Source organism: Xenopus tropicalis, chromosome 4 (assembly GCF_000004195.4).
Source record: "Xenopus tropicalis strain Nigerian chromosome 4, UCB_Xtro_10.0, whole genome shotgun sequence".
Classification (NCBI taxonomy): Eukaryota; Metazoa; Chordata; class Amphibia; order Anura; family Pipidae; genus Xenopus; species Xenopus tropicalis.
Genome location: NC_030680.2, coordinates 2,877,505 through 2,901,564, shown reverse-complemented (window position 1 = coordinate 2,901,564; position 24,060 = coordinate 2,877,505). Strand labels below are relative to the sequence as shown.

At 50.1% G+C, this 24,060-nt stretch overlaps 1 protein-coding gene across 4 annotated transcripts in view; it reads right to left on the bottom strand.

Annotated features, from left to right (window-relative positions):
* Positions 1-24,060, bottom strand: part of sox6 (SRY-box 6) — a 327,769-nt gene that overhangs the window by 12,759 nt on the left and 290,950 nt on the right. For all 4 annotated transcript variants that reach the window (XM_031899826.1, XM_031899825.1, NM_001123415.1 and 1 more), the window contains 2 exon segments: positions 18,153-18,203; positions 3,855-3,963 (listed from right to left, as the gene is read on the bottom strand). In XM_031899826.1, coding sequence (XP_031755686.1) covers positions 3,855-3,963; positions 18,153-18,203 — 160 coding nt within the window.

Genomic DNA, 24,060 nt, shown 5'->3' with positions numbered 1-24,060 from the left:
GTCTCTCTTGCTCACACACTCTAGAGCACTCTAGTGCTGGGGAGCAACACAAGCACAAAAACTATCCTAGCAGATGACTAGTAAGGACTAATAAGGACAACTAGAGACTGTTTAGCAGGACACATGGTCTTTATGACTCCAAGTCAGAAATTCAAAAATGGGCACCAACTTTGAGGCCACTGGCAGCAACATCAAAGTGGTTGGTGAGCAACATGTTGCCCCCTGAGCCACTGGTTGGGGATCACTGCTTTAGAGAATACATAGAATTTTCAGTATTTGTCTATAATCTGCTCTACAGATTAGGTTGGAATAGTAACCCTACTGACGTCCTTGTTGGATACAGAGTACATTATGTGGGGGACTTTGATCTTATTGACTCCCTTGTTGGATACAGAGTACAATATGTGGGGGACGGTGATCTTGTTGACTCCCTTGTTGGATACAGAGTACAATATGTGGGGGACGGTGATCTTGTTGATTCCCTTGTTGGATACAGAGTACAATATGTGGGGGACGGTGATCTCATTGACTTCCTTGTTGGATACAGAGTACAATATGTGGGGGACGGTGATCTTGTTGACTCCCTTGTTGGATACAGAGTACAATATGTGGGGGACGGTGATCTTGTTGACTCCCTTGTTAGATACAGAGTACAATATGTGGGGGACGGTGATCTTGTTGACTCCCTTGTTAGATACAGAGTACAATATGTGGGGGACGGTGATCTTGTTGACTCCCTTGTTAGATACAGAGTACAATATGTGGGGGACGGTGATCTTGTTGACTCCCTTGTTAGATACAGAGTACAATATGTGGGGGACGGTGATCTCATTGACTCCCTTGTTGGATACAGAGTACAATATGTGGGGGACGGTGATCTTGTTGACTCCCTTGTTGGATACAGAGTACAATATGTGGGGGACGGTGATCCTGTTGACTCCCTTGTTGGATACAGAGTACAATATGTGGGGGACGGTGATCTTGTTGACTCCCTTGTTGGATACAGAGTACAATATGTGGGGGACAGAGATCTTATTGACTCCCTTGTTGGATACAGAGTACAATATGTGGGGGATAGAGACCTCACTGACTCCATGGTTGGATCCACAGGGCAAAACCCAAGATCAGTTGAGAAACACATGGTTCTCGACGGCTCCATCCCACTCATATTTCCAAGACGGATGCGTAATTAGTACTTGTAAATCTGCGCTAAGCTTTTGGGCCTAAACTTGCACTTCTGTCATGGAAATATTAATTGACAGGAGCAAATTGTCTGTCCGCTTGAACAACTGCATCCTTACACCAGAGCTGACTCACAAAATGAGCCCTAATGTTAATGGAAAAGTTAAATTGTCCGGGTGGGAGTGAAATGCAAAAAAAAATAGGAGTTGAAGTTTCCAGAATAAACTCTCCAGAATCCTCTACAAACCCATTTGGTAATGTAAGCGTGGGTTATGGCTGGGTCAGGATTTCACTTGCCTGTAATAAAGATTATTTTTTCTATTTAATAGACAAATGTCATATCTTCATTCTTCAGAAAACAAAAATGATCTCCAAAAACAAAATCTATGTTCTCAATTGGAGAAGGTATCGGTAGCGATTGGCAGGGAAAGGGCAGAAGGTTCCAGATAAGGCAAAACTCTACATACGCAACCAAAAGATGAAGAATATGTGGGGTCCAGTGATTTTTTAGGGGGTCTTTCATGGTGATTATGATCTGTGACCTGGTCTTTGGCTAATGACTACAAACACAACCAAAAGATGAAGAATATGTGGGGTCCAGTGATTTTTTGGGGGGTCTTTCAGTGTGTTTATGGTCTGTGATCTGGTCTTTGGCTAATGACTACAAATGCAACCAAAAGACGAGGAATATGTGGGGTCCAGTCATTTTTTGGGGGGTCTTTCAGTGTGACTATGGTCTGTGATCTGGTCTTTGGCTAATGACTACAAACGCAACCAAAAGACGAGGAATATGTGGGGTCCAGTCATTTTTGGGGGGGTCTTTCATTGTGATTATGGTCTGTGATCTGGTCTTTGGCTAATGACTACAAAGGCAACCGAAAGACGAAGAATATGTGGGGTGCAGTCATTTTTTAGGGGGGTTTCAGTGTGACTATGGTCTGTGATCTGGTCTTTGGCTAATGACTGAATACTTGGGACACCTTTGATCTTGGGTCTTAATTGGAACAATCTCAGGTCATTATGGCCAACATTAGTTACAGAGGTCCAAAAGGACAGTGTTTCAAAATCATTGGTGTAGTACATTCTGTGTTATTGGCTCTCCAATCTCCTGACCAGCAGCAACGAGAATCCAACATGGCGGCCAAGCCACCTTCTCGTTGAACCATGGAAAGACCTAATGAACGAGCTCAAAGCTCCCACAGGAGTGATATATAAAAGAAGGATTTCATTTAAGGGGAAGATGAACCAACTGACTCTCTTCTATCATCGTATTCCGCACGCCGCACTGGTTTCCACGTCTGTCGGGTGAAAACCCCCCGTTTGTCAGATTTTTCTGCCTGGATTTTGTTTTCCATTTCAATAGAAGCGGCTGATGATAAATCTCCCTCTTCTTCCAACTGAAACTGCCTTCTGAACTGTTGGGAGCTATTTGCAGAGATCGGCGCGGAGGCAGCGAGCATAAACACACAACCCGAATTAACAAAACCATTAAATATTCATGGTAACATTGTGATAAAGCAGATTGACGATGTATTTTCCACATCATTTGTAATAACCTTACAAATAGTCTCCTTAATGACTCGCTTCTCCCTCGCTGCCTCAATTCATGCTCAAACACCAATTCATCTCTCTTTACATTTCAGAGAATTAAAATTCATGTTAAACTGATTATTGCCTGTCTCCATCCCCTCTGTACTCTGCATCTCGCTTCCCAAGCCCCCCTTTCTGCTCTATCTCTAAAGATTACCCACCGTTCCCTCTGCGCCTCCCACCCACCTGCACCCCTCTCTCATCCATTCCTCCCCTTGCTTTCAAGCTGCGGTTATTAAAGGGAAACTTCACCTATCATATCATTTATTACACAAATATTCATCTAAAAACCTGATTAATATCTATGCATTATCCCCAAGGTACAATACCAATATATGCATGAGATACAGATCATTATCCCCAAGGTTTGGGGGTGCAGGAGTATAGGGGGGCCAGTGGGGTCCCTGACTGATGTACAATATATGTGTGAGATACAGATCATTATCCCCAAGGTTTGGGGGTGCAGGAGTATAGGGGGGCCAGTGGGGTCCCTGACTGATGTACAATATATGTGTGAGATACAGATCATTATCCCCAAGGTTTGGGGGTGCAGGAGTATAGGGGGGCCAGTGGGGTCCCTGACTGATGTACAATATATGTGTGAGATACAGATCATTATCCCCAAGGTTTGGGGGTGCAGGAGTATAGGGGGGCCAGTGGGGCCCCTGACTGATGTACAATATCAATATATGTGTGAGATACAGATCATTATCCCCAAGGTTTGGGGGTGCAGGAGTATAGGGGGGCCAGTGGGGTCCCTGACTGATGTACAATATCAATATATGTGTGAGATACAGATCATTATCCCCAAGGTTTGGGGGTGCAGGAGTATAGGGGGGCCAGTGGGGTCCCTGACTGATGTACAATATCAATATATGTGTGAGATACAGATCATTATCCCCAAGGTTTGGGGGTGCAGGAGTATAGGGGGGCCAGTGGGGTCCCTGACTGATGTACAATATATGTGTGAGATACAGATCATTATCCCCAAGGTTTGGGGGTGCAGGAGTATAGGGGGGCCAGTGGGGTCCCAGACTGTTGTATGGGGGGGGGCAGGTAGGTTTTCTAACTTAGAAACTCACCCTCAACATCTTCAGGTCTTGTGAGATCGATGACTCCGGGCCCCAATTTCCCATCCTCGTTGGGTTTCCCGGTTAACTGAGGGCCCAGATTTTCAAAGTGCGTTCTCTCCTGAGGAAGAAGAAGAGGGAGGAGCTAAGATAAGCCACATGGCAGAACGAGGGGGGCAATTATTATACCAAGTACCTCTCACACTGGGGGCAATAAACCTATGACTCAGAATCGCACAGACAGACAGAGATGTGAATATAAAACACAGTACAAGGCAGAGGTCGGTAGCGTGGCGCTAGGCTCTGCGAAACGCCATTGTTATCATTAATTTAGTGCAGTCACTTATGACAATACGTTCTCCCTCATGTCGTGTTGTTCTCGGCTCAGACAAAACGGGCCCCGGTGTTGTGCCGCCCGATCCGTTGTTCGTTACAACAAAACAATATGAAATGTCATGTCAGCTTGGAACTGGAGACATGAAATACAAGCTCTTAGCTCCGTGAAGACTTTCTGCATGTTAAACGCTATGCATTATGTAGGAGCGCCATACTGATTGCAGCACGGCCCATTGTTCAGTGACCTAGTTCTGGAGATGGCGGCGGGGGAAAACTTCAAAAGAAACAAGGAGTTTTCTGCCAGCTTATTATTTTGTAGCTGTTGTGTGCCAGTCTGTCGGCTGCTCATAGAGTTGGTGCTACGTTGTGCAGTAGGATTCTGTGCCCAGAGCATTCCCTCTCTGTATATTTGTATTTATACATATGGGTAGGAGGTGCCATAGTGTTTCCCTTAGACAGTACAGTATGGGGGTACAGCTTATTGTGTGCCCAGAACATTCCTTCTCTGTATATTTGTATTTATACATATGGGTAGGGGGTGCCATAGTGTTTCCCTTAGACAGTACAGTATGGGGGTACAGCTTATTGTGTGCCCAGAACATTCCCTCTCTGTATATTTGTATTTATACATATGGGTAGGGGGTGCCATAGTGTTTCCCTTAGACAGTACAGTATGGGGGTACAGCTTATTGTGTGCCCAGAACATTCCTTCTCTGTATATTTGTTATTTATACATATGGGTAGGGGGTGCCATAGTGTTTCCCTTAGACAGTACAGTATGGGGGTACAGCTTATTGTGTGCCCAGAACATTCCTTCTCTGTATATTTGTATTTATACATATGGGTAGGGGGTGCCATAGTGTTTCCCTTAGACAGTACAGTATGGGGGTACAGCTTATTGTGTGCCCAGAACATTCCTTCTCTGTATATTTGTATTTATACATATGGGTAGGAGGTGCCATAGTGTTTCCCTTAGACAGTACAGTATGGGGGTACAGCTTATTGTGTGCCCAGAACATTCCTTCTCTGTATATTGTATTTATACATATGGGTAGGGGGTGCCATAGTGTTTCCCTTAGACAGTACAGTATGGGGGTACAGCTTATTGTGTGCCCAGAACATTCCTTCTCTGTATATTTGTATTTATACATATGGGTAGGGGGTGCCATAGTGTTTCCCTTAGACAGTACAGTATGGGGGTACAGCTTATTGTGTGCCCAGAACATTCCTTCTGTGTATATTTGTATTTATACATATGGGTAGGAGGTGCCATATTGAGTTGAGTTGGGGGTGAGAGCGGCTCTGCCCATTCGCTGGAAGGGTGAATGGGAAAACTAGGCTGATTTAGCCGGGGCTGTTAGATAGGAATGAGCCATAACGTTCTATAATGGACCCCCCCCCCCATTCCAAGATAAAAGCAGGATTCCTGATGGGCGCTATATATATTCATAAAATTTTATATACTGCGCTTTACACACTTATTGGCCATTCTATAATAATGGTCGCGCTGACACTCACATCGCCCGTAAATTGATGGGCGTTATTTATACCTTGTCCCCCTAACAATGCTTTTTGTTGTAAAAAAAAAAAAAAAACAAGAAAAAAAAAGCCCCCGTTCCATTTATTAATGTAAGTTTATCCCCGCTCCGTGCAGGATCCCGGCTAAATTAATGGCATTTTTATTATTTTATAGTATCATTAAATTTTTACTGATCACTCCATCAAACAAGAGCCATAAAGAGGCTAATGGGAGCCGGGACGCGGCCGATGGGAGCGTCGCATTCCGTGCAGATTCGAGGAAACGGCTGCCATAAAGCAGATTTATGCTGTTCCTAAACATGTGCGGAGACTTGGGACAAGTTTAGCCAAACTATTTGCCGTTGTGCAGTGAATTGTGTACTTAGCGCCGAGTGTTCACATTCTTTCCCCCCAATCAGAGGCTTTATGTGTTTATCTCTCTCCCCGAGCTCTTTCCTATCTGCAGCGGCCGCCGCTCCAACGCAGACGGACGCGGGAAACTAAAACAAACAGACGGAAATTCCCCCCCGGATAATTGTTTCATTGTAAATTGTTTCTGCGAATATTGAAATTGCAGCCGATTCGGAGACAGAATTTCATTGTGAAAAACAGCTGCAAAAAAAAAAATCCCGTCTCCCGGAAAAGTGTAGAAAATTAAATAAATGAGATAAATTGTTCAATACAATAAATATATCGTTACAATAAATATAACGACAGAAAAATGCTGGAGAATTTGGACCAAGGAGCTGAATTGTACAAATGTTTTTCCCTTCATGGCAAACAAAAAACCACAATTGTGATGATTATTAAATTCAAATTTTCCGATCTCAAATTTTTAGGATTTATCAATCAGAAAAATAAACCTCAAAAACTCTCATTTCTCTCTGGAAATCAACGGATTTGCATCGTTGAACATATTTTCAGTTTCAAGTTTTTGTAAAATAAGTTCTAGATTCGTTGAAAAAGAATTGAAAAAGAACATATTTCAGTTTCAAGTTTTTGAAAAAAAAAAAGGTTCTAGATTCGTTGAAAAAGAATTGAAAAAGAATAGTAGAATGAGATTTTAGTGCGATTACGTTTTTCCAATTTTTTTTTTTTTTTTATAAATACGCTGGAAATCGAGGGAAAAAACAGCATCTGGGTTTTTTTGAGGTTCGATAAAGCTGAAAATGATCATTTTATCAGCAAATTTGTCTAAGGAATCTTATCATCACTATTTAGAATTTGTACGAAATATTTGGATTTCAAGCAGGTGATTCTCCTCTGATCGGCAACCTCGCCTGGGAGAAGCAGTTTCAAAAAGAAGAAAATCAAAAGACAAAAGACTGAGGACTATTGAGACCAGACTGAAGCCTTCAGACACAAGGTAAAACAGTTTGGGGCTATACGGTAGGAGACCCAGAAGAAATAAAGGCCACCAGAATACTCCTACAGGAGCCCAAACTCTTCTGGGAGAATGACCTGGGGGCAGATGAGGTGCATTTAGATCTTTTTGGTTCTCTCTTTGTTCAGAGGGAAAAAATGAAGACATGGAGGGGGTTCACTGATGCTTTGGGGTTGCGTTGCTGCCCCGAGTCTGAGCATGGAAATTGCCCAGACATTCTGGAACACACTATTGAACCCAGAATCAGAAGGATCCTTGATCTTCATGCAGGACAAGGAACCAAAGCACCCACGAATGGTTAAAGAAGAAATATTGGACTGTTAGGAAATGAGGAATTTCTGGAACTTCTGGATCTAAATCCCCTGCAAAACTGCAGTTGGGTGAAGACCTGGGAGAACTAAAGAAGTTTCAAAAAGAAGAGTAACCAAAACTGTCAGAGACTAAAGGTGGCCATACACAGGCCGATTCTAGCTGCCAGTATCAGTCCTTTAGACTAATTTGGCAGCTGATTGGTCTGTTTATAGGCACTAACGAAGGGCCTGCCCAATCTATCTGGTCTGAAATTGGCCAGATCTTGATCAGGCAGGTTTCATTTTTCATCAGATGGGGAACTGCATTGGCTCGTTGATAAGGTCCCCGAACCGACCTAATTCTAATTCAATTGTTTAGCCCCTGGGCCAAATGACCAAATTAGCCCGATATCTCCCACCCGTAGGTGGGGATATTGGGAGAAGATCCACGTCTCGCCAAACGAGTGGATCTTACCATCTATAGCCACTTTTAGAGTTGTAGAAAGTAGCAATGCACCGAATCCACTATTTTTGGGATTCGGCCGAACCCCGAATCCCAGGTCTTTTGCATATGAAAATAAGGCCACGGAAGGGTTAACATGAACATTTGATTGAAAAAAATTCTCAAAAAGTCATGTGATTTGAAGGAATCGGATTTGATTCAACCACACAGGATTCGGCTGGATCTTGGCTGAATCCCGAACCGAATTCTGGATTTGGTGCATCCCTAGTAGAAAGCTCATTCGTGGCTACAGGGGGCACTAGATTCTACAGATTCTTCCCAAACAGGGTGTCGTTTTTTCAGATCTTTCTGAATGGAAAAATGTTTTGGAATTTTACTGGTGACATGAGGAACTTGGGAACCCTGGCTAAGGGCAAGTATATTTAGCAGCAGGTCCGATCATGGGTTATGGGTTTATTTGACCCAAGTGCCAAGGTGCTGATGGTGTTGGCCATGAATGTATTCGGTATGATGCCCGTCGTTATCCGCAACAGATTCCGATTCCAATTTTATTGCACAAAAGTTGCTTGGAAACGGCAAAGTGTTTTTTTTGTGATTCAAAAACTTTGCAAAATAATCTTATAAATGTATTTAATGACGGCGCATCCCTTAACCGAGCGACGGCACCAAACGTGGATGGAACGTGGGTTTTCTGCTCCAGTTGGACGCCGGTCGCCCAGAAGCCGAGGAAGCGGAACGGGACACCCGCAGGAATAAAGACGGATTGTTCTCTGCTGAACACAATTTAGAAATGTGAGATATTTTTCTCTCTTTGGAAACCGTAAGGCGACTGATCCGCAGAAACAACAATGTGAAATGTAAGCCGGCGCTGGGCACTTCTCCTAAGGATTACCAACTACCACGTGCCCGTGCCCAAGTCTTAAATTATTTCAGCATGCAGCCCCCCCCCCCCGTCTCTCGTTTTCTCTCCCTCCCTCTGTCCCTCCATGAATGGATGGGTGGGCGGCAGTCAGAAGCCAAGTCAGGTCTAGAGGGAACACAAAAGTCATTGCTCTGTGCCCCCCAATAGGACATTAGAAGGTCTGGACCTCAGGCGAGGAAGAGATGCACATTCCCATGATGCACAGTAAGGATTCCCCCGGAACCCTAAGGGTAAACGCTCCCTAAAACCAGCTGATACGGAATATTTTCGCTCTGAAGCCGTCGCAGGAAACGTTAATTCAATTCCACGTAATCTTTGTGCTTTTCGGAGGAATTTCAGGAACCGAGTTATTTACTTACTGTAAAAGGCCTCATTAAAATAACAAGTTGAAGGAGCAATAAAGTCACAAACGAGTGTTTGTACAAATGTTTATCTGTGTGGAAAAAAAACAGCTGACGCACATGTTCCTTTGTAAAGCAGCTCTGTGCAGTCACGGAGACAAAAACTCCCTGATCCGCCTGGACCCCTAGGTGGGCACCACCATTTGCACAGTTCATTCCTTTGTTCCCCATTAGCCATGGGTAGTAGCGATGTGTGGCCCGAACCCGCGGGTCCCGAAGTAGGACCCAAGGGCAGCAGAAGGTAGAAAGTGTGGGGCTACACTGGGGAAACACAGGTTTTCCATTTCCCACCCAAGCCCACCCCACAGTTCCTATGTTCTACAGACTGATTTATTGATCCAACCAGTGGTGACCTTAACTACGGTCTAATGAGTTGGCCAATCGTAACCTTTCTTATAATGTCCTTATAGCAGGGCCTAAGTACCCTTGGGCTTTGGCTCCATCTTTAATGGCTCAGCCTTGGTGCTCTTACACTTTACATAGAGTCGAGGAAGGGGGAAATGTAATAGATTGTATCAAGCTCTCTAGTAGTTATTAGTGGTCCGATGTAAACAAGGACAGTTCTGACCAACTGGTTCAGTCACTGAACCCTTACAACAGGGTTTCCCAAGAAGGAAGGTGGGTTACACCAGGGTTTCCCAAGAAGAAAGGTGGGTTACACCAGGGTTTCCCAAGAAGGAAGGTGGGTTACAACAGGGTTTCCCAGGAAGGAAGGTGGGTTACACCAGGGTTTCCCAAGAATAAAGGTGGGTTACAACAGGGTTTCCCAAGAATAAAGGTGGGTTACAACAGGGTTTCCCAAGAAGGAAGGTGGGTTACACCAGGGTTTCCCAAGAAGGAAGGTGGGTTACAACGGGGTTTCCCAAGAAGGAAGGTGGGTTACACCAGGGTTTCCCAAGAAGGAAGGTGGGTTACAACGGGGATTCCCAAGAAAGAAGGTGGGTTACACCAGGGTTTCCCAAGAAGGAAGGTGGGTTACAACAGGGTTTCCCAAGAAGGACGGTGGGTTACAACAGCGTTTCCCAAAAAGGAAGGTGGGTTACAACAGGGTTTCCCAAGAAGGAAGGTGGGTTACAACGGGGTTTCCCAAAAAGGAAGGTGGGTTACAACAGGGTTTCCCAAGAAGGAAGGTGGGTTACAACGGGGATTCCCAAGAAAGAAGGTGGGTTACACCAGGGTTTCCCAAGAAGAAAGGTGGGTTACCCTACTAGGGGTCTCTTAGCGGTGGAAGGGGGCCCAGGCTGAAGGCCATTTAGCATGGAATCTGAGGGTTAAGATGTTTTCATAAATCTGTGACCTTGTTATGAGCTACACTGTGAGTACCTTTAAGACAAGGCGGTGTCTACAGAAGCCTCTACACGGTACAACCACCTACAGTTTCCTATTAGAAATCTCACTTTGGCACAACCCCACAAACCCCTTTAGACCTATTTATGGAAAAGGCCATTGAGTCCCTCAAGCCCTATCCTGTAAGGCTGAAGGCTGTCTCCCAATGGAAGAGCCTTAGAGAGCAGGTCCCTGTTGTAGACTTTTGCTAATTAGAAGTTTCTGGATCTGCTCGGAGGAGCCACGCCGCACAGCCCCCGGCATATTCTGTGTTTGGGAACGATATCCATTTCCTATGTTCTCAGCACTTTGGGAGCTAGAGTTTTGTATTGGGAAAGCGACACAATGGACAAGTGATGGAGACGATCGAGAGTCACATTGGCCGAGCCGTGGGCTCCATGGTGGAACCGAGCCAGATAACTAGCCGTCGGTTAGTGTTGATAGCATAAATATCTGTCAGCCCCACTCAGTCGCTCCCTACCAGATGACTAGATCATGCCTTGCCCAACATTCTAACTGACATCATCTGTTTTTAATAGGGCTGAGTAATTAGTAGTTGGGTTAGAAAGCCGAACACCCCCGCTAGTGAGCTCCAGGAGACACATCCAAGCCTTGTGGTAACCCAGATGTGGTTTCCACTGTTACATAGTGAGGCAGGATGCCTGTTGTCTTTCTTGGCTATCTCACTCTTTTAGTAGCATGAAAAGGCAACAATGAAGTGAATAATGCCAAGTTGTATGGGGCACGGGGGTATCCGGCTGCCAAATCGTTGGGATCCTGATATAACCTTACAGAGGGCCACATAGGCAAAGTCTCTCCTACATCTCACAATCTGGTTCTGGTGTTCCCTACAGGTTCTACTTTCTATTATGCACTACACTGGGCCTTCATAGAACGTCCTCATACTCCAGATCAGAAGGTCAATTTTATGCAAAAGTTGTGCAGATGAACAGTCCCTGATGTATCCCTGACATTCCCCATTGACATGACAACTGAAATAAGTTCTAGGTCAGCGGTTGTTGACTTTTCAGTGCAGGTCCCTTTTGGAGGTCCAACTTTTGGTCAAGGTCACCCCGACATTAACAAGGTGATACATTGAAGTAACAGTCACCCTGCTATAGTGGTACCCAGGACTCACCCCAAATCTTTCCCTAACTGACCTTCAGGCTGGGAAACCTTAGCTGATAGGCTGGGCCTATCTGCCTTCCTTCAGTCATGTGATTCTACACCTGGGCCTATCTGCTTTCCTTCAGTCATGTGATTCTACACCTGGGCCTATCTGCTTCCCTTCAGTCATGGGATTCTACACCTGGGCCTATCTGCTTTCCTTCAGTCATGGGATCCCACACCTGGGCCTATCTGCTTTCCTTCAGTCATGGGATCCCACACCTGGGCCTATCTGCTTTCCTTCAGTCATGTGATTCTACACCTGGGCCTATCTGCTTTCCTTCAGTCATGGGATTCTACACCTGGGCCTATCTGCTTTCCTTCAGTCATGGGATTCTACACCTGGGCCTATCTGCTTTCCTTCAGTCATGTGATTCTACACCTGGGCCTATCTGCTTTCCTTCAGTCATGTGATTCTACACCTGGGCCTATCTGCTTTCCTTCAGTCATGGGATTCTACACCTGGGCCTATCTGCTTTCCTTCAGTCATGTGATTCTACACCTGGGCCTATCTGCTTTCCTTCAGTCATGTGATTCTACACCTGGGCCTATCTGCTTTCCTTCAGTCATGGGATTCTACACCTGGGCCTATCTGCTTCCCTTCAGTCATGGGATTCTACACCTGGGCCTATCTGCTTCCCTTCAGTCATGTGATTCTACACCTGGGCCTATCTGCTTTCCTTCAGTCATGTGATTCTACACCTGGGCCTATCTGCTTTCCTTCAGTCATGTGATTCTACACCTGGGCCTATCTGCTTTCCTTCAGTCATGGGATTCTACACCTGGGCCTATCTGCTTTCCTTCAGTCATGGGATTCTACACCTGGGCCTATCTGCTTTCCTTCAGTCATGTGATTCTACACCTGGGCCTATCTGCTTTCCTTCAGTCATGTGATTCTACACCTGGGCCTATCTGCTTTCCTTCAGTCATGTGATTCTACACCTGGGCCTATCTGCTTTCCTTCAGTCATGTGATTCTACACCTGGGCCTATCTGCTTTCCTTCAGTCATGGGATCCCACACCTGGGCCTATCTGCTTTCCTTCAGTCATGGGATCCCACACCTGGGTCTATCTGCTTTCCTTCAGTCATGGGATCCCACACCTGGGCCTATCTGCTTTCCTTCAGTCATGGGATCCCACACCTGGGCCTATCTGCTTTCCTTCAGTCATGGGATCCCACACCTGGGCCTATCTGCTTTCCTTCAGTCATGGGATCCCACACCTGGGCCTATCTGCTTTCCTTCAGTCATGGGATTCTATACCTGGGCCTATCTGCTTCCCTTCAGTCATGGGATCCCACACCTGGGCCTATCTGCTTCCCTTCAGTCATGTGATTCTACACCTGGGCCTATCTGCTTTCCTTCAGTCATGTGATTCTATACCTGGGCCTATCTGCTTCCCTTCAGTCATGTGATTCTACACCTGGGCCTATCTGCTTCCCTTCAGTCATATGATTCTACACCTGGGCCTATCTGCTTTCCTTCAGTCATGTGATCCCACACCTGGGCCTATCTGCTTTCCTTCAGTCATGGGATTCTACACCTGGGCCTATCTGCTTTCCTTCAGTCATGTGATTCTATACCTGGGCCTATCTGCTTTCCTTCAGTCATGGGATGGGGTTCTAGCCCAGTCTCAGCTACATATGAGTCAGGAGTCTGAAATCCCTGTGTTCTAGGTACCTGGGTCTGTAATTGAAAAAGATTCTATTGAAAGTAAATGCCTGTATCTGACAGTGGAATCTCAGTACATGTATCTCACCCCCAGGCAGTACAGCTGTTGAGTAAGAATTCAGAGCAGGACCCCTGGCTGTGTCAGAATTAAACAGAACTGTAACAGGAGCATCAAACTGCACAGCTCCAGCTGTTGTTCGACTACAGCTCCCAGCATGCAGTGTTGGGCCGAGCGATCAGTGTATGTAAATGTAGCCATCACACTTAATTGAGAGTCGCGGCCTCTCTTGTCTCCGCTAAATAAACCCCCCGCTGCTTCAGGAATTGGCACCGTGACCCCCAATTAGATATTTTGCCCGTAACTAACTGGGAGCGCAAGGAGGAGCGGGATTGGCTGCACGCAGGCTGTGGCCACTAGAGGGCACTTCTGGCTACGATATCCACAGGGATGGGTTGGTAACGTTCCCGGCACATTCATATCTTCATATCACAGTGAATTACCCCCTGGTACTGAGGCCACTGCGCTACGGAACCCCAATGTATCCATAGAAATATACAGACTGGGGGAAACTTCCCCTTTAACAGAGCAGTAAATGTGAGATTTTGTCACTTCTTGTAAATTCAGTGTCTCTGATAAACCTGAACTTGGTCAGATAAGGAAACCTCAGCGCGGTGGGGTAGGTGGGGGGGGGTATATACAGGAAACCCAGGGCCAGTGCGGTCTGCAGCAGAACTTCTATACCCTAGCCCCCGGCCCAGCGAGCAGGAGGGCAGCATCTCCCACTATTATGTACAGGGAAGGATTGTATTGGATAGGGGGACAGAAGGGTTCTGGTTCCTAATTGGGCCGGGACACTGGGTTCAGCTAAGGACTTTCCACTCCAAACACACAAGTTCTATCTATTCTTTGGCCAAGGGGTAAAACACTCTATTAACCCCATGTGGGTAGAATGGGGCAATCTGGCCAAGCAAGGAGAGAAGGACTTGCCACTTAACCCAGAGTTCCGAAGGGAGAGGGCAATAGGGGAGCTGCAGGGAGAGGGCAATAGGGGAGCTGCAGGGAGAGGGCAACAGGGGAGCTGCAGGGAGAGGGCAACAGGGGAGCTGCAGGGAGAGGGCAACAGGGGAGCTGCAGGGAGAGGGCAACAGGGGAGCTGCAGGGAGAGGGCAACAGGGGAGCTGCAGGGAGAGGGCAACAGGGGAGCTGCAGGGAGAGGGCAACAGGGGAGCTGCAGGGAGAGGGCAACAGGGGAGCTGCAGGGAGAGGGCAACAGGGGAGCTGCAGGGAGAGGGCAACAGGGGAGCTGCAGGGAGAGGGCAATAGGGGAGCTGCAGGGAGAGGGCAACAGGGGAGCTGCAGGGAGAGGGCAACAGGGGAGCTGCAGGGAGAGGGCAACAGGGGAGCTGCAGGGAGAGGGCAACAGGGGAGCTGCAGTGAGAGGGCAACAGGGGAGCTGCAGGGAGAGGGCAACAGGGGAGCTGCAGGGAGAGGGCAACAGGGGAGCTGCAGGGAGAGGGCAACAGGGGAGCTGCAGGGAGAGGGCAACAGGGGAGCTGCAGGAGCAGGGCAACAGGGGGCTGCAGGGAGAGGGCAATAGGGGAGCTGCAGGGAGAGGGCAACAGGGGAGCTGCAGGGAGAGGGCAACAGGGGAGCTGCAGGGAGAGGGCAACAGGGGAGCTGCAGGGAGAGGGCAACAGGGGAGCTGCAGGGAGAGGGCAACAGGGGAGCTGCATAGGGGGCTGCAGGGAGAGGGCAATAGGGGAGCTGCAGGGGAGGGCAACAGGGGAGCTGCAGGGGGGCAGGGGAGCTGCAGGGAGAGGGCAACAGGGGAGCTGCAGTGGAGGGCAACAGGGGAGCTGCAGGGAGAGGGCAATAGGGGAGCTGCAGGGAAAGGGCAACAGGGGAGCTGCAGGGAGAGGGCAACAGGGGAGCTTGCAGTGAGAGGGCAACAGGGGAGCTGCAGGGAGAGGGCAACAGGGGAGCTGCAGGGAAAGGGAACAGGGGAGCTGCAGGGAAGAGGGCAACAGGGGAGCTGCAGGGAAAGGGCAACAGGGGAGCTGCAGTGAGAGGGCAATAGGGGAGCTGCAGGGAGAGGGCAACAGGGGAGCTGCAGGGAAGAGGCAATAGGGGAGCTGCAATGGCTGCAGGGAGAGGGCAACAGGGGAGCTGGAGAGAGGCAACAGGGGAGCTGCAGGGAGAGGGCAACAGGGGAGCTGCAGGGAGAGGGCAATAGGGGAGCTGCAGGGAAGAGGGCAATAGGGGAGCTGCAGGGAGAGGGCACTAGGGGAGCTGCAGGGAGAGGGCAACAGGGGAGCTGCAGGGAAAGGGCAACAGGGGAGCTGCAGGGAGAGGGCAACAGGGGAGCTGCAGGGAGAGGGCACTAGGGGAGCTGCAGGGAGAGGGCACTAGGGGAGCTGCAGTGAGAGGGCAACAGGGGAGCTGCAGGGAGAGGGCACTAGGGGAGCTGCAGGGAGAGGGCAACAGGGGAGCTGCAGGGAGAGGGCAACAGGGGAGCTGCAGGGAGAGGGCACTAGGGGAGCTGCAGTGAGAGGGCAATAGGGGAGCTGCAGGGAGAGGGCAACAGGGGAGCTGCAGAGAGAGGGCAACAGGGGAGCTGCAGGGAGAGGGCACTAGGGGAGCTGCAGTGAGAGGGCAATAGGGGAGCTGCAGGGAGAGGGCACTAGGGGAGCTGCAGTGAGAGGGCACTAGGGGAGCTGCAGTGAGAGGGCACTAGGGGAGCTGCAGTGAGAGGGCAACAGGGGAGCTGCAGTGAGAGGGCAACAGGGGAGCTGCAGGGAGAGGGCACTAGGGGAGCTGCAGAGAATTCGGCCCCCGTACGACGGGATATAAAAGACTCAGACAATGAGTGTAAATTACAGCTGAGCCCACAAAGCAACATGTTGCTCCTCCTCGGGGCCGATATGAATTATTCTCATTCCAGAAGGAGAAACATCTGGAGGGATCGTGGCAATGTGCTCACCGAGACGCTCGGGACAGACGCGCGGCAAAGCGAAAGCACCGAGACATCTGTCACTGGCACAAATGCACCAAATTGCAAGGGGTCCTACTGATGTGCCCCAAGTATACTCTCTGTGCCCCCTATACACTGTCTGTGCCCTCGATACACTCTCTGTGCCCCCGATACACACTCTGTGCCACAGTATACTCTCTGTGCCCCCTATACACTCTCTGTGCCCTCGATACACTCTCTGTGCCCCCGATCCCCCTATACTCTCTGTGCCCCCTATACACTCTCTGTGCCCCCTATACACTCTCTGTGCCCCCGATCCCCCTATACTCTCTGTGCCCCCTATACACTCTCTGTGCCCCCTATACACTCTCTGTGCCCCGATACACTCTCTGTGCCCCCTATACACTCTCTGTGCCCTCGATACACTCTCTGTGCCCCCGATACACTCTCTGTGCCCCCGATACACTCTCTGTGCCCCTATACACTCTCTGTGCCCCCGATACACTCTCTGTGCCCCCTATACACTCTCTGTGCCCTCGATACACTCTCTGTGCCCCCGATACACTCTCTGTGCCCCCGATACACTCTCTGTGCCCCTATACACTCTCTGTGCCCCCGATACACTCTCTGTGCCCCTATACACTCTCTGTGCCCCCGATACACTCTCTGTGCCCCCGATACACTCTCTGTGCCCCCTATACACTCTCTGTGCCCTCGATACACTCTCTGTGCCCCCGATACACTCTCTGTGCCCCCTAATACACTCTCTGTGCCCCCCGATACACTCTCTGTGCCCCTATACACTCTCTGTGCCCCCGATACACTCTCTGTGCCCCCGATACACTCTCTGTGCCCCTATACACTCTCTGTGCCCCCGATACACTCTCTGTGCCCCTATACACTCTCTGTGCCCCCGATACACTCTCTGTGCCCCCGATACACTCTCTGTGCCCCTATACACTCTCTGTGCCCCCGATACACTCTCTGTGCCCCTATACACTCTCTGTGCCCTCGATACACTCTCTGTGCCCCCGATACACTCTCTGTGCCCCCGATTACACTCTCTGTGCCCCTATACACTCTCTGTGCCCTCGATACACTCTCTGTGCCCCTATACACTCTCTGTGCCCTCGATACACTCTCTGTGCCCCTATACACTCTCTGTGCCCCCGATACACTCTCTGTGCCCCCGATACACACTCTGTGCCACAGTATACTCTCTGTGCCCCCTATACACTCTCTGTGCCCCCGATACACACTCTCTGCCACAGTATACTCTCTGTGCCCCCTATACACTCTCTGTGCCCCCGATACACTCTCTGTGCCCCCTATACACTCTCTGTGCCCCCGATACACTCTCTATGCCCCCGATACACTCTCTGTGCCCCCGATACACTCTCTGTGCCCCCAATACACTCTCTGTGCCCCCTATACACTCTCTGTGCCCCCGATACACTCTCTGTGCCCCCTATACACTCTCTGTGCCCCCGATACACTCTCTGTGCCCCCGATACACTCTCTGTGCCCCCGATACACTCTCTGTGCCCCCGATCCCCCTATACACTCTCTGTGCCCCCTATACACTCTCTGTACCAATATACACTCTCTGTGCCCCCGATACACTCTCTGTGCCCCCGATATACTCTCTGTGCCCCCGATCCCCCTATACACTCTCTGTACCAATATACACTATATGCTACTCACTGCTGTCCCTAACCTGCCTGATGGAAAGACTAGTTCAAATATTGTTGAAATATAAACTTTATATATACAATGTCTTATTAATGTTAATGCATTGTTATAGTTCAGCCAGTCCCTCCCTCCCACAAACATAACAACATACAAACAGCTGGTAACTCACTGTGTGTGCGCTCCTAATGCAAATCTTCCCAGTGACGGCATCTAGCAGCATCTGAAATATAGTAAATATTGCACCAGCTTTTAGATACACAGATCAATAGTCAGACTGTAACTCTCTCCTACTGCTACTATATCCGCCATCTCTCCCTACTATACCTGCTATCCCACAGCCCCAGTCCCTTCCCAGAGGCTATTATCCCCCCACTGCTACTATAGGCACCATCTCTCCCTACTATACCTGCTATCCCACAGCCCCAGTCCCTTCCCAGAGGCTATTATCCCCCCACTGCTACTATAGGCACCATCCTCCCTACTATACCTGCTATCCCACAGCCCCAGTCCCTTCCCAGAGGCTATTATCCCCCCACTACTATAGGCACCATCTCTCCCTACTATACCTGCTATCCCAGCCCAGTCCCTTCCCAGAGGCTATTATCCCCCACTGCTACTATAGGCACCATCTCTCCCTACTATACCTGCTATCCACAGCCCAGTCCCTTCCCAGAGGCTATTATCCCCCCACTATATAGGCACCATCTCTCCCTACTATACCTGCTATCCCACAGCCCCAGTCCCTCCAGAGGCTATTATCCCACTGCTACTATAGGCACATCTCTCCCTACTATACCTGCTATCCCACAGCCCCAGTCCCCCAGAGGCTATTATCCCCCCCTGCTAATATAAGCACCATCTCTCCCTACTATACCTGCTATCCCACAGCCCAGTCCCTTCCCAGAGGCTATTATCCCCCACTGCTACTATAGGCACCATCTCTCCCTACTATACCTGCTATCCCACAGCCCCAGTCCCTTCCCAGAGGCTATTATCCCCCCACTGCTACTATAGGCACCATCTCTCCCTACTATACCTGCTATCCACAGCCCCAGTCCCTTCCCAGAGGCTATTATCCCACTTGCTACTATAGGCACCATCTCTCCCTATATCCTGCTATCCCACAGCCCCAAGTCCTTCCCAGAGGCTATTATCCCCCCACTGCTACTATAGGCACAATCTCTCCCTACTATACCTGCTATCCCACAGCCCTAGTCCCTTCCCAGAGGCTATTATCCCCCTGCTACTATAGGCACCATCTCTCCCTACTATACCTGCTATCCCACAGCCCAGTCCCTTCCAGAGGCTATTATCCCCCCACTGCTACTATAGGCACCATCTCTCCCTACTATACCTGCTATCCCACAGCCCCAGTCCCTTCCCAGAGGCTATTATCCCCCACTGCTACTATAGGCACCATCTCTCCCTACTATACCTGCTATCCCACAGCCCCAGTCCTTCCAGAGGCTATTATCCCCCACTGCTACTATAGGCACCATCTCTCCCTACTATACCTGCTATCCCACAGCCCCAGTCCCTTCCAGAGGCTATTATCCCCCACTGCTACTATAGGCACAATCTCTCCCTACTATACTGCTATCCCACAGCCCCAGTCCCTTCCCAGAGGCTATTATCCCCCCACTGTTACTATAGGCACCATCTCTCCTAGTATACCTGCTATCCCACAGCCCCAGTCCCTTCCCAGAGGCTATTATCCCCCCACTGCTACTATAGGCACCATCTCTCCCTACTATACCTGCTATCCCACAGCCCCAGTCCCTTCCCAGAGGCTATTATCCCCCACTGCTACTATAGGCACTCTCTCCCTACTATACCTGCTATCCACAGCCCCAGTCCCTTCCCAGAGGCTATTATCCCACTGCTACTATAGGCACCATCTCTCCCTACTATACTGCTATCCACAGCCCAGTCCCTTCCCAGAGGCTATTATCCCCCACTGTTACTATAGGCACCATTCTCTCCCTACTATACCTGCTATCACAGCCCCAGTCCCTTCCCAGAGGCTATTATCCCCCCATGTTACTATAGGCACCATCTCTCCCTACTATTACCTGCTATCCCACAGCCCCAGTCCCTTCCCAGAGGCTATTATCCCCCACTGCTACTATAGGGCACCATCTCTCCCTACTATACCTGCTATCCCACAGCCCCAGTCCTTCCCAGGAGGCATTATCCCCCCACTGTTACTATAGGCACCATCCTCTCCCTACTATACCTGCATATCCCACAGCCCCAGTCCCTTCCCAGAGGCTATTATCCCCCCACTGCTACTAGTAGGCACCAATCTCTCCCTACTATACCTGCTATCCACAGCCCCAGTCCCTTCCCAGAGGCTATTATCCCACTGCTACTATAGGCACCATCTCTCCCTACTATACCTTGCTATCCCACAGCCCCAGTCCCCTTCCCAGAGGCTATTATCCCCCCACTGCTACTATAGGCACCATCTCTCCCTAACTATAACCTGCTATCCCACAGCCCCAAGTCCCTTCCCAGAAGGCTATTATCCCCCCACTGCTACTATAGGCACCATCTCTCCCTACCTATACCTGCTATCCCACAGCCCCAGTCCCTTCCAGAGGCTTATTATCCCCCCACTGCCTACTATAGGCACCATCTCTCCCTACTATACCTGCTATCCCACAGCCCCAGCCCCTTCCCAGAGGCTATTATCCCCCCACTGCTACTATAGGCACCATCTCTCCCTAACTATACCTGCTATCCCACAGCCCCAGTCCCTTCCCAGAGGCTATTATCCCCACTGCTACTATTAGGCACCATCTCTCCCTACTATACCCTGCTATCCCACAGCCCCCAGTCCCTTCCCAGAGGCTATTATGCCCCACTGCCTACTATAGGCACCATCTGGCTCCCTACTATAGCCTGCTTCCCACAGCCCCAGTCCCTTCCCAGAGGCTATTATCCCCCACTGCTACTATAGGCCAGCCATCTCTCCCTACTATACCTGCTATCCAACAGCCCCAGCCCCTTCCCAGAGGCTATTATCCCCCACTGCTAACTATAGGCACCATCTCTCCCTACTATACCTGCTATCCCAACAGCCCCAGTCCCTTCCCAGAGGCTATTATCCCACTGCTACTATAGGCACCATCGTCTCCCTACTATACCTGCTATCCCACAGCCCTCCCCAGTCCCTTCCCAGAGGCTATTATAACCCCACTGCTACTATAGGCACCATCTCTCCCTACTATACCTGCTATCCCACAGCCCCAGTCCCTTCCCAGAGGCTATTATCCCCCACTGCTACTATAGGCACCATCTCTCCCTACTATACCTGCTATCCCACAGCCCCAGTCCCTTCCCAGAGGCTATTAATCCCCCACTGCTACTATAGGCACCATCTCTCCCTACTATACCTGCTATCCCACAGCCCCAGTCCCTTCCCAGAGGCTATTATCCCCCCACTGTTACTATAGGCACCATCTCTCCCTACTATTTACCTGCTATCCACAGCCCCAGTCCCTTCCCAGAGGCTATTATCCCCCCACTGCTACTATAGGCACCATCTCTCCCTACTATACCTGCTATCCCACAGCCCCAGTCCCTTCCCAGAGGCGTATTATCCCCCACTGTTACTATAGGCACCATCTCTCCCTACTATACCTGCTATCCACAGCCCCAGTCCCTTCCCAGAGGCTATTATCCCCCCACTGCTACTATAGGCACCATCTCTCCCTACTATACCTGCTATCCCACAGCCCCAGTCCCTTCCCAGAGGCTATTATCCCCCACTGCTACTATAGGCACCATCTCTCCCTACTATACCTGCTATCCCACAGCCCCAGTCCCTTCCCAGAGGCCTATTATCCCCCCACTGCCTACTATAGGCACCATCTCTCCCTACTATACCTGCTATCCCACAGCCCCAGCCCCTTCCCAGAGGCTATTATCCCCCCACTGCTACTATAGGCACCATCTCTCCCTACTATACCTGCCTTATCCCACAGCCCCAGTCCCTTCCCAGAGGCTATTATCCCCCCACTGCTACTATAGGCACCATCTCTCCCTACTATACCTGCTATCCCCACAGCCCCAGTCCCTTCCCAGAGGCTATTATCCCCCCCACTGCTACATATAGGCACCATCTCTCCCTACTATACCTGCTATCCCACAGCCCCAGTCCCTTCCCAGAGGCTATTATCCCACTGCTACTATAGGCACCATCTCTCCCTACTATACCTGCTATCCCACAGCCCCAGCCCCTTCCCAGAGGCTATTATCCCCCCACCGCTACTATAGGCACCATCTCTCCCTATTGTACTGTTACTACTGGGCCATTTATAGTGAATAAACAATATACAACACCCTGTGAAACACATAAGGGGCAATAGCATTTCCCTTCTTGCTTCCCAGCAGGGGGTTAGTATGTGACACTATTGGGGGGGGGGGGGGGGGGTATTACAGGAATCAGAAGAATGCTGCTGCGCATTTCCCGTACAATTGAGCCTCGCGGGGACGGCAGATAAACCAAAGCCAGGGATTATTGGGAACACACCCCAAGGAGCAATTTGAGCGCACCTTCGGCTCATTGTTGGAAGGCACCAAACACATTCGTGTCGAGACCCATCCAGCAGAGCAACAATGAATTTCTCGCCCTATTGTAGAGAAGGAATGAGCTGGCCCGGGGCGACCATTTGCTTTTCATTGAGCAGCACAGGCTGGGGCCGGAGCGGCACAGAGAAGCCCAGCGTGACGGTGCATCGGGCACAGAAAAGTTTATAAACTGGGATTATTTTCACTGGTATTATAGAAATGCTCAGTTAATTATTTATCTGTATATTTCTTTATTCTTTGGGGTGGTGGCTCCAATACCCAAATATTCATGAATGGTGCAGTCACCCCTGAACCAGCATTATCACTGTAGCACACTCACCTGTAGGGCACACACCCACCCAAACACCTGGACCGGAGGCATTCACCCACCCAAACACCTGGACCGGAGGCATTCACCCACCCAAACACCTGGACCGGAGGCATTCACCCACCCAAACACCTGGACCGGAGGCATTCACCCACCCAAACACCTGGACCGGAGGCATTCACCAACACCCACCAAACCACCTGGACCGGAGGCATACACCCACCCAAACACCTGGACCGGAGGCATACACCCACCCAAACACCTGGACCGGAGGCATACACCCACCCAAACACCTGGACCGGAGGCATACACCCACCCAAACACCTGGACGAGGCATAACCCACCAAACACCTGGACCGGAGGCATACACCCACCCAAACACCTGGACCGGAGGCATACACCACCCAAAACACCTGGACGGAGACAAACCCACCCAAAAACCTGGACCGGAGGCACCTCCCAACACCTGGACCGAGAGGCATAACACACCACCCAAAACATGGACCGAGGCATACACCCACCCAAAACCTGGGACCGGAGGCACACACCACCCAAACCCTGGACCGAGGCATACACCCACCAAACACCTGGACCGGAGGCACAACACCCACCCAAAACACCTGGAACGGAGGCACACACCACCCAAACACCTGGACCGGAGGACACACCACCCCAAACACCTGGACCGAGGCATTCACTCCAACCAAAACACACCTGGACGGAGGCATACACCCACCCAAACACCTGGACCGGAGGCATGCACCCACCCAAACACCTGGACCGGAAGGCATGCACCCACCCAAACACCTGGACGGAGGCATACACCCACCCAAACACCTGGACCGGAGGCACACACCCACCCAAACACCTGGACCGGAGGCATACACCCACCCAAACACCTGGACCGGAGGCACACACCCACCCAAACACCTGGACCGGAGGCATTCACCCACCAAAACACCTGGACCGGAGGCATACACCCACCCAAACACCTGGACCGGAGGCATACACCCACCCAAACACCTGGACCGGAGGCATACACCCACCCAAACACCTGGACCGGAGGCATACACCCACCCAAACACCTGGACCGGAGGCATACTCCCACCCAAACACCCGGACCGGAGGCATACACCCACCCAAACACCCGGACTGGAGGCATTCACCCACCAAA